The following is a 13,122-nucleotide window of genomic DNA, read 5'->3' as shown; positions in this document are numbered from 1 at the left end:
TGGGGATTGACATGTATACACTGATGTGTATAAAATGGATGACTAATAAGGACCTGCTATATAAAAATAAATACAATAAAATTCGAAAATAAATAAAATTTAAAAAAAAAGTGCAGATTCTGATTCAGGAGGTCTTGTGGAGTCTGGATGCTGCATTGCTAGACAGCTCCCAGGAGATGCCACTGTGCAGTCCATGGACCACACCTGAGATGTGAGGGGCTGGCCCTCACACGGTTCAGGACTTTATTCCAACTCATTCCAGAGGCTTCCATCAGGCACGAACGTTTCCTCAACTAAACGCCTTGTGGAAGCCAGCAAGCATTCGCGCAGGCTCCTGCCCACCCCCCACCCATGCCCCAAGCGCACATGAGGGCCCTGCACAGTCAGAAAGTGTTGGTGGGCAATGGCTCACAGGTGGCAGGAGGAGAAGGCCCCAGCACAGGGCTTTCCAGTCAGCCCCCTCCACCAGTTCATTCTCACTGCTCCATCTTAGTCTCGGCCGACACTGACGTGTGCCTGATCCGAGACGGGGCCTGTGCTCAGAGCACCAGGATGGCTTGTCCCCAGGAAGCTGCCAGTCTAGTCGGAGAGCAGACCGGGCAACAGGCCACTGCCATCTGGGAAGCCCCAGCTGCAAGGGGTGGCTGGGAGGGGAGCCTAGCCCAGACAGTGGGCGCACGGGAAAGTGTACCCAGAGAGGTGAACATCTCAGCCAGGCCACGATGAAGAAGATGGGGGAAGGGCAAGGAATATCCCAGAGAGGGCGCTGGGAAAAGGGGGACTGTGTGTAGTCCAGCCTGGCCAGCCTGAGCCCTGGGGAGTCGCTGACGCACAGAGCTGAGGGAGGAGAGAAGGGCAGGGCCCCCAACGACTGTCAGAGGGCGGGGGGAGGGTGGGCACATTGGAAGATACAGGAGGACAACCGCAGGGCTTGAGTCTGATGACCCTCCTGCCTCATACCCCACCTCTGCCCCCCAAAGGGGTGGGGCCTGGCAGGGCCTGCGGGAGACCCAGCTGTGCCCAAGGCTCTCCTATCACAGGACAGGTCATGGTCTCCTGCTAATCCGCAGTCCCCATTCTAGTCACTGCCTCCCTTGAAGGGATGTGAAGAGACTAAATATGGCCCAGGTCTTGGCAAACAAAATGCCGTGAGCTTCTGAAGGCCAAGTCTACACAGGATAAAGGTCATTTGAGAGGTAGTGCGGCTAATGAAATAGAACAGAGGCACATGAACCTGGTAATTTTGATGAAAAACGTGAAGAAAGCTAGAACTGTCTTCTGAAAGTCTTGCACCATGTGCCCGAGGACTCGCCAACTATGGTTCCAACCTGAACCCTTGTTTACTTTAATCCTTTTGGTAAACTCCTATTTTTAAAATGCTCAGCATGTAACATGAATACCTCCTATTACAGTCCAGGATGGAAATCTCAAATCACTGGCATTATTTGGTTTGAAAAGAATAAAAATTTTGAGGGCAGAGAGGATGGAGATCAGTGACCATTTAAGGGAGTTCAGGGTCAGTGGATCATCTGACTGAGAGAGATACAGAAAGCTTTTTAACACAGGGGAGAAAGAGGGAATGAGGCGAGGGGACTGGAGAGGGAGGGCACCCCATTCTCTGGGGAACTTCCCTCTGGTTTTCTCAGAGCAAAAATAAAAGATCTCCCATTGCCTCAGCAAACGCAGTGTTGCCATTTCTCCACTCTTCACAACATGGAAAACTGAATCAACACAAAATGCTCATGTAGAGAATTGCCATAAGGTGCACCCTCCAGCCCATGAAGGGTTGTTCGCCAACTATAAATGGATTTCTGACCAATCCAGACTCCAGACGTTTATGAATTATATCCAGAACGTCTGAAGAGGGCCTTTTCAAAAGAAGATGGAGGGTTAATTCAACAGCAAAAAGATCATGGCTGACGAAGCCAGCTTCTGCCAGACTTGTTCACTTTTCAGAGGAAGGAAAACTTCCTTCGTTAGAAAGGTGAGAGTCCTTATTATTCAGCCATAAAAAAGAATGAAATCATGCCATTTGCAGCAACATGGATGGACTCAGAAATGATCATACTAACTGAAGTAAGTCAGACAGGGAAAGACAAATACTATATATCACTTATATGTGGAATCTAAAAAATAATACAAATGAACTTATTTACAAAACAGAAACAGACTCAAAGACAAAGAGAACAAACATGGCTACCAAAGGGGAAAGAATGAGGGGAGGGATAAATTAGGAGTATGGGATTAACAGATACCACTATATATAAAATAGACAACAAGGATTTACTGTACAGCACAGGGAATTATATTCAATATCTTGTAGTAACCTATAATGGAAAAGAATCTGAAAATATATACACACATATACATATATGTATACAGACATATGTATAACTGAATCACTCTGCTGTACACCTGAAGCTAACACAGTATTGTAAATCAACTACACATCAATTTTTTTTTTAAAAAAGAGAAATTCCTCAGAAAAATATTTGGAGGATAAATTCCTAAACATGAAATTTATCCACAGAGTGTACTTCACATGTGCCTTGAAATTTGGTCTGTGATAGCAAAAAGCTGGAAACTACCTATATGCCCATCAATAGGGACTTGTTAAAAAAAAGATGGTATAACCATATAATAAAGTAGCTAGAAAAGGACAAGAGTACCAACTGCCAGTCACATGAGTGAGCCCTCCTGGATGTTCAAGCCCCCAGGAGACTCCAACCCCACTGTCATCTGACTGCATCCACAAGAGAAACCCCAGGCAAGACCCACCCAGCTGAGCCCAGCCAATCCGCAGAACTAGAAGACGTCGTAATAAAGTGTTACAAGCTGCTAAATTTGGGGTTGTTTGTGAAGCAGCAACAGAACACTGGAACGGTGAGAGATGTATCACATTCTCTCTAGAACACCAGAGCTGCCACACTTCTGCGTGTTCTCTCCCAGGATGGGCAGCATGATACAGAAGACACCCCTGATTCCTGAAATGATGCCCCATGTGCCGGAGGACCGGCAATCTCTCCTCGGGTCACCTGTCTGCTCACTGGGCCATCTTTATTATGTTTACACAGGCTTACGCCTACCATTCTACTTCCTAGAAGTCCAAAATAGGGTTAACCAATTACCTTGTTACTCTACTCTGCAAGGCGTAGACCAAAATTAGTTACATCTTTGTCACCTGGTCACAAAATGAGTGGGGTGGAGAGACAAGAAATGCTGAGGATCAAATAAAAACCTAGACCTGGATGGCTGTGTGATGTCATTTAATATCCCTGGGCCATACTTTCCCACATGTAAAAATAATAAAATGGGACTACATGAGCTCTTTTCCTAAGTTCAAATCCTGCTCTACCACCTACAGTCTGGGAAGTAGGCAAGTTACTCAACCTCTCTAAGCCGTAATTTCATCACCCATAAAATATGGACAATAATGATACTTGCCTCTTGAGACTGTTAAGGAATTAAATAAGAAAAGCTACTTTAAAAAGACTGGGTGCTAGGGACTTCCCTGGCAGTCCAGTGGTTAGGACTCCGCGCTGCCACTGCAGGGGGCATGGGTCCGCTCCCTGGTCAGGGAACTAAGATTCTTGCAAGCCGTGAGGTACAGCCAAAAAAGAAAAAACAAAAAGACTGGTTGCTGCAGTAAATGCTAACTCTTAGAGTTCGACAAGCTCCAGAGTCCTGTGATCCTAAATAAAAGGTAATTGGTCAAAACCCATTGTTTCTCCATTTGTCTTTTGAGTTTTTCTCCCACTGATGGAAGAAAAAGGGAACCAACCTTCAGTGTGAGTCACTAGCCCCTAGTCTTTCATCTGCGACTCTGAAATCCAAATAGCTCTGAAAACCAACATTCGCTCCTATCTCCCTTGGCAACAAAAGTGGAAGCTACCCATTTGGTGTCAATATTCGTGTTTTGATATGGAAAGTATTAATGTGTTCAATTACAGTATACCGCTCCAGACACTGTTATACTCAGAAAAAGCTCAATAGTCTCATCCTTAATCCAAAATTAACTCTCCAAAAGGCTTATTACTGAAGTGAGGAAGCTACCACGAGGATGGGAGGTGACATCAGTCTGGAGATTAATTAACTAACTGGAGATTAATTCAGGGCAAGAAAGATGAAGAGAGATAGCAGTTCCCCAACCCTGAAGCTTGGCGCTTTCTTATTTGCTGTCCTGTTTTCTGCAGGATCTCGGCTTTCATTTTAAAAAACACACAAAGTTCCCCTCTAGTTCTTCTAAAAACAGGCCTGTGCAGCAGAAACAAACCCATCATTGTATCAGAGCTGCTGAAGACTTCAGGAGCATCTAGGGAGGTAGGGACCTGGGCTGGCCCTCTGACCAACTTCAAAAGCTGGCTAAGGTCACTTACCTGTCAACTTCTAAAGGAAAAAAAGAAAAAAAATCCTTTAGTTTCTGTGGATGCTTCCACCAGACAAGTTCCTTAAATTAATGGTCCTATTTCCTGTGGGAGGCTACCGTGAGTGCAGGCTACCTTCCGGTGGCCGCGCAGACGAGATTTCCAGTGACACATGTGCTTATGCCTGAGCGCTCAAAACATGCTAAGCGTATTTCCCCAGCTCCTTTAGGATAAAAATTCCCCTCCTGCTCCTATGTACTACTTCCTTAAGCTTCACAACTCCACTACATGGCAGAATGCAGAACCTTCCCAAATGCAGAGATGCTGACGGGAACGTATCCTAATCATCCAGAAGAAACAGATTCAAATACCTGAAACCCGCCTGTGGCCACAGGGCTTGTAGGTGCCCACACCGAGATTCTGATGGGACTTGTTGTCTGCAAAACGTGTGCCTGCACTTCCCCGGGACAGGCCCATGGGTCTGGGCATGACGTGTGGGAGAGGCAGGGATGAGCCCTGTGGTTTTGTCTCATGTCACGGTGAGAAACTGCTTCAATTCCTTCATGTCAGGCTGTCAGTGCTAATGGCTAAGGCGTCAAAGGTGGCTTCCACGATGCAGTACAACAACGCTAAAGAATAAGGAGCCTTGGGTTGGGCTTTGCCACTAGTACCTGTGACGAACTCAACAAAACCTCTCTGGCTTTACCTTTCTCCCCACAAAAATAAGGAGATTGGACCACATAAGGGTCCCTGAAGTAGATCCTGTGGGTGGACACGCTCAGCCTCTATTCCTGCTCCTCTGGTGGGCCTTCCTGTACAGCAGAGGCTACAAAAGCTAGACACTACATTTCCCAGAATCCCTGGCATCTGTGGTCTTTAGATGTGACTGGGGTACCGCCAGTTACATGCACCAGCAGGAGATTTGACTTCGGGCCTGAGTTAACTGAGCCGAGGCAGGTATGTGGCAATTGTTTCACACCCTGCATTAGCAGAAGCATCGTGATGCACGACAGCAGCCAAAGAGGCCGCGGCTGCAGTTCCCTAGGTAGCCCAGTTCTGTAGTGTGGCTCTGGGGGTCACTCCTGGGAGCTCAGCCTGGTCTCTCTTTAGCCCATTTAGTACCCCATAATTAACCACTGTCTGCTTAAGTGAGCTACGGTGGATTCTGTTTCTGCAACAAATCCATTCAGACCCTTCCAACCACAAAAACCGACTTACCTATATTCCACTTAAAAGCTGGCTGCAGTTAACACTTGCATTGTTCTCCTATTCCTTTTTCCCCCTTTAAATTAATTTAAGCTTTTTCAAGCATCCATTCCAAGCTTTTTTCCCTTTTGTCTTGCTTCCTATTTCCCCCCAGATGCTACTGACTCCTTCCCTGCCTGTATTCCTCTTCTATGTTGACTTATGTTCTCCTATGAGTCAGGCATTACTGCACCGGGTGCTGAAAATACAAGCTCAGCAGGAATGCTCCCTGCCTTTGGTGGGTCTAGAGTCAAGAAGAAAAGTCTGGTCAGCCAAGGAGATGGTCAGTGAGTTACAAGACTGGTGGGGGGAATTGGGACATCCAGTTCTGTCTTGGGAGACTGAAGTCAACAGGCAGGGAATTAGGGATGGGTCTTATGTTACCTTCCAAATATCAGATGGGTGGGTTTTTTAAAAATACTTAAATCCAGCCAATCCAGTTGGTAAATCCCTTGTCCCTGCTGTAGGCAACAAAGTATTGGACATTAACAAAACTTGCTATGAGTCACTGTCGGCTACCTCCCCACTGGGCAGTTTACACACACACAAAATTGCTCAGCGTGTTGCCTCCATTGTCTCATGTAATCTGCCCAATGCTTTGGAGAGGCCGATTCGCTTATCTCTATTTTGCAGATCAGAGAACTGAGGCTCAGAACAGATAATGTATCCCCAACCACAGCTGGTGAGATAGACCCAAATGAGGTTTTCCTTCTCAAAAACCTTCCAGAGCCCCTCCTCTGCCCCCACGGGAGCACCCACACTTCTCGGCTTGGCCCCATGACCATCACAGCCTGTCCTGGCTACATGTCCAGTTCCTCACCTTGACTCTCCCTGACCCCAGGCCCATTTCCCATCCTCCCTCCAGCTCTGAGTCCTGTCCTTACTCAAGCTTTGGGCTCAGCCCATACGACCCTAAAGCGTGCCTCTCCCCCTTCTCTCACAGCCCTCAAATCCACACCAAGAAACCTTCCTCTGCTCAGAATGTACTGCATCTTTGCTTGTGCTTCTAGCTGAGCATTCACTTTCCTGTAATAGGGTTAATAATTAATTTAGTATTTGTGTCTCTCCACCAACCCAAATAATTCTAGCTAGAGTTATTGGACACCTACCGTGTTTCACGCTTGACTCATTTATCCTCACACCTCTATGAGGTTTCATTACTTGTTTCATTACTATCCCCATTTTTACAGGCGAGGAAACTGAGGCCCAGAGGGACTAAACCAGAGCCTAGAGCCCTAACTGTTACTGTCAGAAGATTCTGGAACACCAGGGTGGCAGCATCTTTATCTCCTGGCTGCCTTGTGCACAGCAGGCACTACATACTGTTGGATGGGATGTAGCTTCTCTCTGCCCTTCTCTGGTCCTAAGAACCAACGGTCCAGTAAGTGTCTTCAAGTCACTGAAAAACATGCATCATGCCTGAGTGGCTTCCCCCTCTTATGGTTAGGAAACTAATTCTTAGACAGTTCAGCATACTTGGCATAGAACTCTACAGTTACACAACGTGCTAATTCACGGGCAATTGGACCAGTCATTTGAAAATGGCCAATACCACAGCTGATAATTCTGTAGGCTTGAAGCATCTTAACCCCAGGAGGTCTTATGGAAGCTGAGAAGGAGAGGGAACCTGAACTTCGGCCTCAGTAAACAAACAAAAACTCCTCTGGAAACCTTGTTAAGGGTTGAGGAGCAAACTCTATGCCCTCCCCCCCACCCCTGGCGTCAGCACCAAAACAAGGATCCTGGGAATAAGATTGGTTTATTCATTCCCTTAATCCAGGGCCCCAGTGGAGCTGTTTGCCGGGGGTGGCAGAGATCTCCTAAAATGGTGGTTAACGGACTGGATAATTTCCTGTGCCACCTTGTCTCCAGGGCAATCTGGGCAGTTGGGGGACAGAGGGGTGAAGTATCTATAGACCACCCGAAAACAATGTTGCAAATTGTCCTTCCTGCTGATGATAAATATGCAAGTGGATACTTGGTAGAATTTCCTGGAGGGCAGAGCTACAGGCCTCAGGCAAATTGTCCCTCCCAGTTAACCCCATCTGGCCCAGAAAAGCCTCCCATCAGCTGACTTTGAACCTCGTCAGCGCACTTAACACTAAGCAGGATGCCTACACCCAGTCGCAGCATCCTTTAAAGGTGTCTTTCTTAAGGATTCCAGGCTCAAGCCTCTAGCCTCAATTGATAACCAAATGCACGCCAGCCCACCACGGAGCCAAGCCCCTGGAGCCAGGAATATGCACAGGGGAGGGAAGACCTCTCCCAGGAAAAGTAACGGAGGAGGCTTTGGCAATCCACAGCTAACCCTAGGGCTTCCGCCCCATCTCGGTGCCTGGGCAGGGGGCTTCGGGACCACCCTGGAGTGCCCAAGAATTAACACCTACACCAAGGGCCTGGAGCCCGAAAAGGCTCACACTAAGGCCCACTTGGCTAGGAACTGGGGTTCTGTGATTCCTAAAAGCCACTCCCAGGCTCCCGCCGCCCGTGAGTCAGTGGAATGGGACAGCTTAGTCTTAGAGGTAGCGGATACCTTTGAGCAAGCAATCATGGCAGTTCCACACAGGAGAGCGCAGATGGGCGTCCGGATAAGCTGTGGCCTACAATTCCAGGAGGCTGGGTGGGGGTGGGGGCTGAAGCGCGAAGATAGAGGGAAGCAAACACTCCAACCCACTGGGGGCGGGGCAGTAGGCCAATTTGCAGTTGAATCCGTTCATTCGTGAACATAATTCAATAAGATTTGACAAACACAAGTTTCAAGTGCCCGGCACAGACCTCGTGTCTAACGGGCACTTCATAATTGGCACTGGGAATAGTTGTGATTGCGAAAGACCCACTGTGTGCCAAGCTACCACCACTGCCTCCAGAACTCGAGGAAGGGGGCGAAACTCAGAATTCACAAAGCTGTAGGAACTGCACCTCAGAGGAGGGGAGCCCGGGGCCTGGGGTCCCTTCTTTCCCACTCCAGGAACTCCGACGGCCAGGGTGTTCCTCAGGCCCTGCGCACAGAATGGACTGCTGGGGGGAGGAAGCTGTGCCTGAGCCTTTAGGCAGCTCCGGAGGCCACGCGGAGGGCCTGTGCCCGCGCAGGAAGCCAGTCTCCGGGGTGCAGCAGCGCGGGCGGCCGGCTACCTGGCAGGCGGGAGGACGCGGGGAGGCGCCCTGGCCGTGACCCAGGGGCAGGTGCAGGAGCTGCGCTGCGGGCGCGCTGGGTGCTCGGGTGCCGGGGCGCGCGGGCGGGCGCGACAGGGAGAGGCGCCGGCCCTGGGAGCCCGACGCCAGGGCGTGGTGCAGGTGGCGGCGGGGGCAGAGTCGACATCGTACCTTGATTTTCGATCTGGCGACCGGGCGCTGCTTCGCCGCCAGGTGTCCACCGGGGACCTCGCCATCGCCAGGCTCGGGGGTTTCGCGCTCGGGGGCGCGCGGGGACGAGCTGCTCTCCGCGCCTCCGGGCTCCCCCGCGCTGTTGCTGCCGCCGCCGCTGCTGCTGCCGCCGTCGCTGCGGCAGTCCTCGGGAGGGTCGTGGAGCAGACGGCCCAGGCCCACTGCATGGGAGTGCCGCGCCCCGACACACAGACACGCGGCGTCAGGCCCGGGCGCCCGCGGCAGTTTGACCTGCGGGCGGTGCCGCCGCCGCCCCGCCCCGGACCTGGGCACCTCGCCAAGTGGGCAACGCCGCGGGGGTGGGCGAGAGAGCCCCGGACTCGGCCTCCTGAGCGATCTCGGGGTTCTGGGAGCCGCTCCTCAGTCCCAGTTACAGCGCCCACGAGGAAAAGAGGGCCCAGCGCGTCTGGGGACCCGCGCGCCAAATTTCCTCTCCCTGGGATGGGGGCGGGGGCCTGACCTCGACCCATCCAGCCCCGGAGAGGTTGACCCATCCCTGTGCAACCCCACGAGGACGTGGGACTGAGGGTTGCCCCTACTGGCCCCTAGCCCCCTTCCCGGGCCACCCCGGCCCGCGCTGCAGCCAACGGTCCCGCCGCCGGGCAATTAGAGGCGCCCACTAGGGGGAAGGGGGCGCAGGGCGTCCCAGGTTCCCAGCCTCTCACTCTCGGTCCTCCCGCGCCTCCGTGACTTCCTCCTCCCCTTGAAAGAGGGACATGGGGGAGGGGGACAGTCCAGCCTCGGCCGTAGAGCAGAGGGGACCCGGCCACCCTTGCCCGCACCCCAGGAACCCGGCGCCCAGGCCCGGCCCCGGCGCGGCGCTCACCTGGGATGTAGGTGTCTGCCCTCTCCTCGTCCGGGAGCTCATCCCAGCTGCGGACCGAGACCCCCGGGCTCCTCCTCTTCACCAGGAAGACTTTGGGCATCGTGGGGCCCCCTCCCCGGACTGCGGCCCCTCGTCCCGGCTGCTCCCCTCTAGGGGCGGCGGCGGCTCGATCCCCGGTTCCCCGCGGCCAGAGCCCACCTTCCCGCCCGGCCGGCCCTCTCCCTCCGCCCCCCGCCGCGGCGCGGCCCGGCCTCTCCCCCGCACGCCCAGCGACTCCCAGCCTCCCGGCTCGGCGACACCTATGCCTTAAATCGCGGGTGAGACCACGCCGAGGAAAAAGTTTCATAAGGTGGAATAGAAAAGGCACCAGGAAACTTGGGAGTGAGCATGCGCCCTGCAACATAACGGTGTCAACAAGCTCGCTACCTGTCCGACCGGTTCCGGCGGCCGGGGCTGCCTGTTCCAGCCCTTCCTTCGGCACGAATGTTTGCAAAAGAATTTAACGTCTCAGTCTTTCCCCCCTCCCCTTCTTAAAAAGGGAAGAACGTTTTTCTCTCAGCCCCCTGCCCCATTCCCCATCACAGGCACCGCAGGGCGAACTCTTTGAGGAAAGCACCAAGTCCGCTCCCCGGGCGTCCCCCCTAGAGCTGGAGCCCCCGCGAGTCGCCCCCTCCCCCGCCCCCCCCCCCCCACCCCGCCCCAGTGGATTCGCCTCCGACAAGCAAGCCAGAAAATGGCTCAGTTCCTCTGGACTTTGTGGATCATTCCCGGGGTTTGTTGAAATCTCGGTGTGCGGAAGGGGGAGGCCGCGGGAGACTCCCCAGGATTCTGATCTGGTAAAGAGGGAACTTGGGAGCTTCAGCTCCCCCTCATAGACAACAGTCCCCCAAATAAACACAGTAAAATTAAATGTTAAAATTCATGCATCTTTAGAACGTTATTTTGTGCCATACAATCTAAGAAAAACAAGTCCGCTTGTTCCACCCCAAGAGTTCCCTTACCCCAAATAAACACGATGGAAAAAAAGCCAAGGGCTGGCTATGCGAACACAGCTTTGAAACAAATTTCTTATCCTCGCCCACTTCCATTATTGCCTCCCCTAACCGTTTGCTCCCCAAATTCTGAGGCTGAGAAATACTTTCCAAGAAACCAGTGAAGATGGGCTACATATCCCCTCACTGCCCCTACTGGGGAGGTGGCTGGAGAGCTTGGTATTTATTTTGGGTTTGGGGTTTTTTGCTTGTTTGTTTGTTTGTTTTCATCTACCTTTATACCTGGAGGGCCGAGGATGGGGGAGAGGGTAGAGAAGGAAGGGGAGCTGGTAAAAGAAAGATGCCAAGTTTCTAAGAGCAGCTGTACCCGCGTTGCGGGATTTGGGGGCGCGCTGCGGGTCCTACGACCTCTGCTCGGTGTGCCCAGGGACGCATAGCACCGCCTCCACGGCCGTGGCGGCCACCCCCTTCCCGGGGTGATCAGACGTGTGCCAGCTCCGGGGGCTGCGGGGACGCGGCCGGCCAGGGGTGCTCTGGCGCCAGCAGCTCGCCCATCCGCCCGACTCACCTGTCTGTAACCTGACCCGTTGCGCGCCCAGCCCACAGGGCGGGAGAATCAACACAGCGGTTTTCCCCGTCCTCTTCCGCCCTGGAATGGCCTTTGGGGACACAGCAGCCTGGTAACGGATTTCTTGGCTCGGCTGGAATACTCTCCCCGCTCTCGGAGACGGGGCGCAGCTCGGCCCAGACTGCTCAGGGTGCAGACGCGCCCCGCCTCCGGAGCTGCCCTCAAGGGGTCACCCTCTCTGGGCTCTTCCCTGTCTGGACTCCAGATTTTCTCTGAGAACGACAAACAAAGAAGGAAAAAGACTTTGTGCCGGGTGAGCCAGGGGAGGAGGAGGAAGACATTTCCATAGCGGCACAAGGAGACCAGGCTTCTTTCTCGTCCACGAGGCTGATGGCGCAGCTTCTGGGAGAGACTGCGAATGTATTTTTATCCGCCAACAAACTGGAGCCTTGCTAGAAAGAGAGAGCTTGGCTGAATGAAAGTAAAAATAGAGTAACGCTGTGAAATCACGGAAGTATGTCCCATCTCATAAAAAGCTTAAAAACTTCACTTCATTCAAAATTCCTTATTTTACAAAAAAGACCCCATTAACAGAGCTTTTTTTTCTTCTTCTTCACCTTTCACTGGATTTCAGATCACCGAATGCCTGAGACACTTTGTCCATTATTTGGAAATACTATAGAATGATAGGATCTAAGAATAGAAACCTCAAAATGCAACACAACCTTCAGAGGATTGGAGGTGAAAATAACAGGTATAATTACACTTTTATTCAACCAATTGTTGTATGCCTGCCTATTCTGATATTTGCTGGATATTTCTTTGGAAGAAGGGAAATCTAATGTGTTGTCTTTCTTTTGTGTGTGTGTGATCAGACGAGATAGGTTTATCAACAGTATTAACATTTTCAAAGAAACAGTTTTGCCTTTGTTGACTTTTCTCTAGTGTAAGGTCAGATTTCTAAGTATTATGAGAGGTATTGATAGAGTATTGCCTAAAAGTAGGATAAGAAATGGTAAAAAAAAAAAAAAAAGAAAAAAAGAAAAAGAAATGAACCCAATTCTTTTAAAAATCTCAAAAGTTTGGAGTTGGACGAGACGGAAGACATGCTATGGTCCAGAGCTCACCCAGTATTGCGGGGAGGAGGTGGTCCCGGCAGAGTGCCCTTGATAGGTGTGTCGCCAGCCCTGCTTGAATACCTCCAGTGCTGGAGAGCTCATTTTTCCAAAAAGCAGCCTATTCTCTGGTTAGACAACACTGATCTTGAAAGCTTTTCCTTCTGCTGTATGGAAATCTGTTTCCCTGCATTTCCATCTACCCTCTCCATTCTGCCCTCAGGGGCTGCTGAGCCCCCTCCCCCTGATAGTTCTTCTAAAGCATGCAAGCACCATAGGTGTTCTCACTTAAGACTTCTTTTCTCCAGTAATGTATGGTGAGATTGAAATAGACAGGTACAAACCTGCTCAGTGGCATCCTTGGAGCAGACAGTTACGAGGAGAGGTTAGGATGTCAGGAAAATATTCCTTAAATTTTTTTTAAACATTTTATTGATGTATAACACAGTGTTAGAAAAAAATGCACAGATCATAAGGCCACAGCCAGATAAATTTTCACAAACCAAATTCACCTTTGAACAAGCACCCCAGACCAAGATAAAGCTGCCGGCTCTCAACATTCCATTCAACATTAGACCAGCTTCCTTATAGGTTCAATAAGGCAAAAAAGAAGAAATAAATGTATAAA

The 13,122-nt window shown here is 51.2% G+C and overlaps 1 protein-coding gene across 2 annotated transcripts in view; it reads right to left on the bottom strand.

Annotated features, from left to right (window-relative positions):
- The window catches only part of OVOL2 (ovo like zinc finger 2), a 28,644-nt gene extending 16,872 nt beyond the window's left edge, over nt 1-11,772 (bottom strand). The window contains exons 1-2 of one of the 2 annotated variants that reach the window (XM_060032949.1): nt 9,820-10,222; nt 8,934-9,154 (exon numbers count right to left, since the gene is read on the bottom strand). In XM_060032949.1, the coding sequence (XP_059888932.1) occupies nt 8,934-9,154; nt 9,820-10,222 (624 nt within the window). Of the gene's footprint in view, nt 1-8,933; nt 9,155-9,819; nt 10,223-11,379 lie in introns of those variants that run through there. The other variant, XM_060032950.1, reaches the window with a different exon arrangement.
- Nucleotides 11,773-13,122: the final 1,350 nt, after the last annotated feature.

Source organism: Delphinus delphis, chromosome 15 (assembly GCF_949987515.2).
Source record: "Delphinus delphis chromosome 15, mDelDel1.2, whole genome shotgun sequence".
NCBI lineage: Eukaryota > Metazoa > Chordata > Mammalia > Artiodactyla > Delphinidae > Delphinus > Delphinus delphis.
This window is presented reverse-complemented; position numbering and strand designations above follow the sequence as displayed.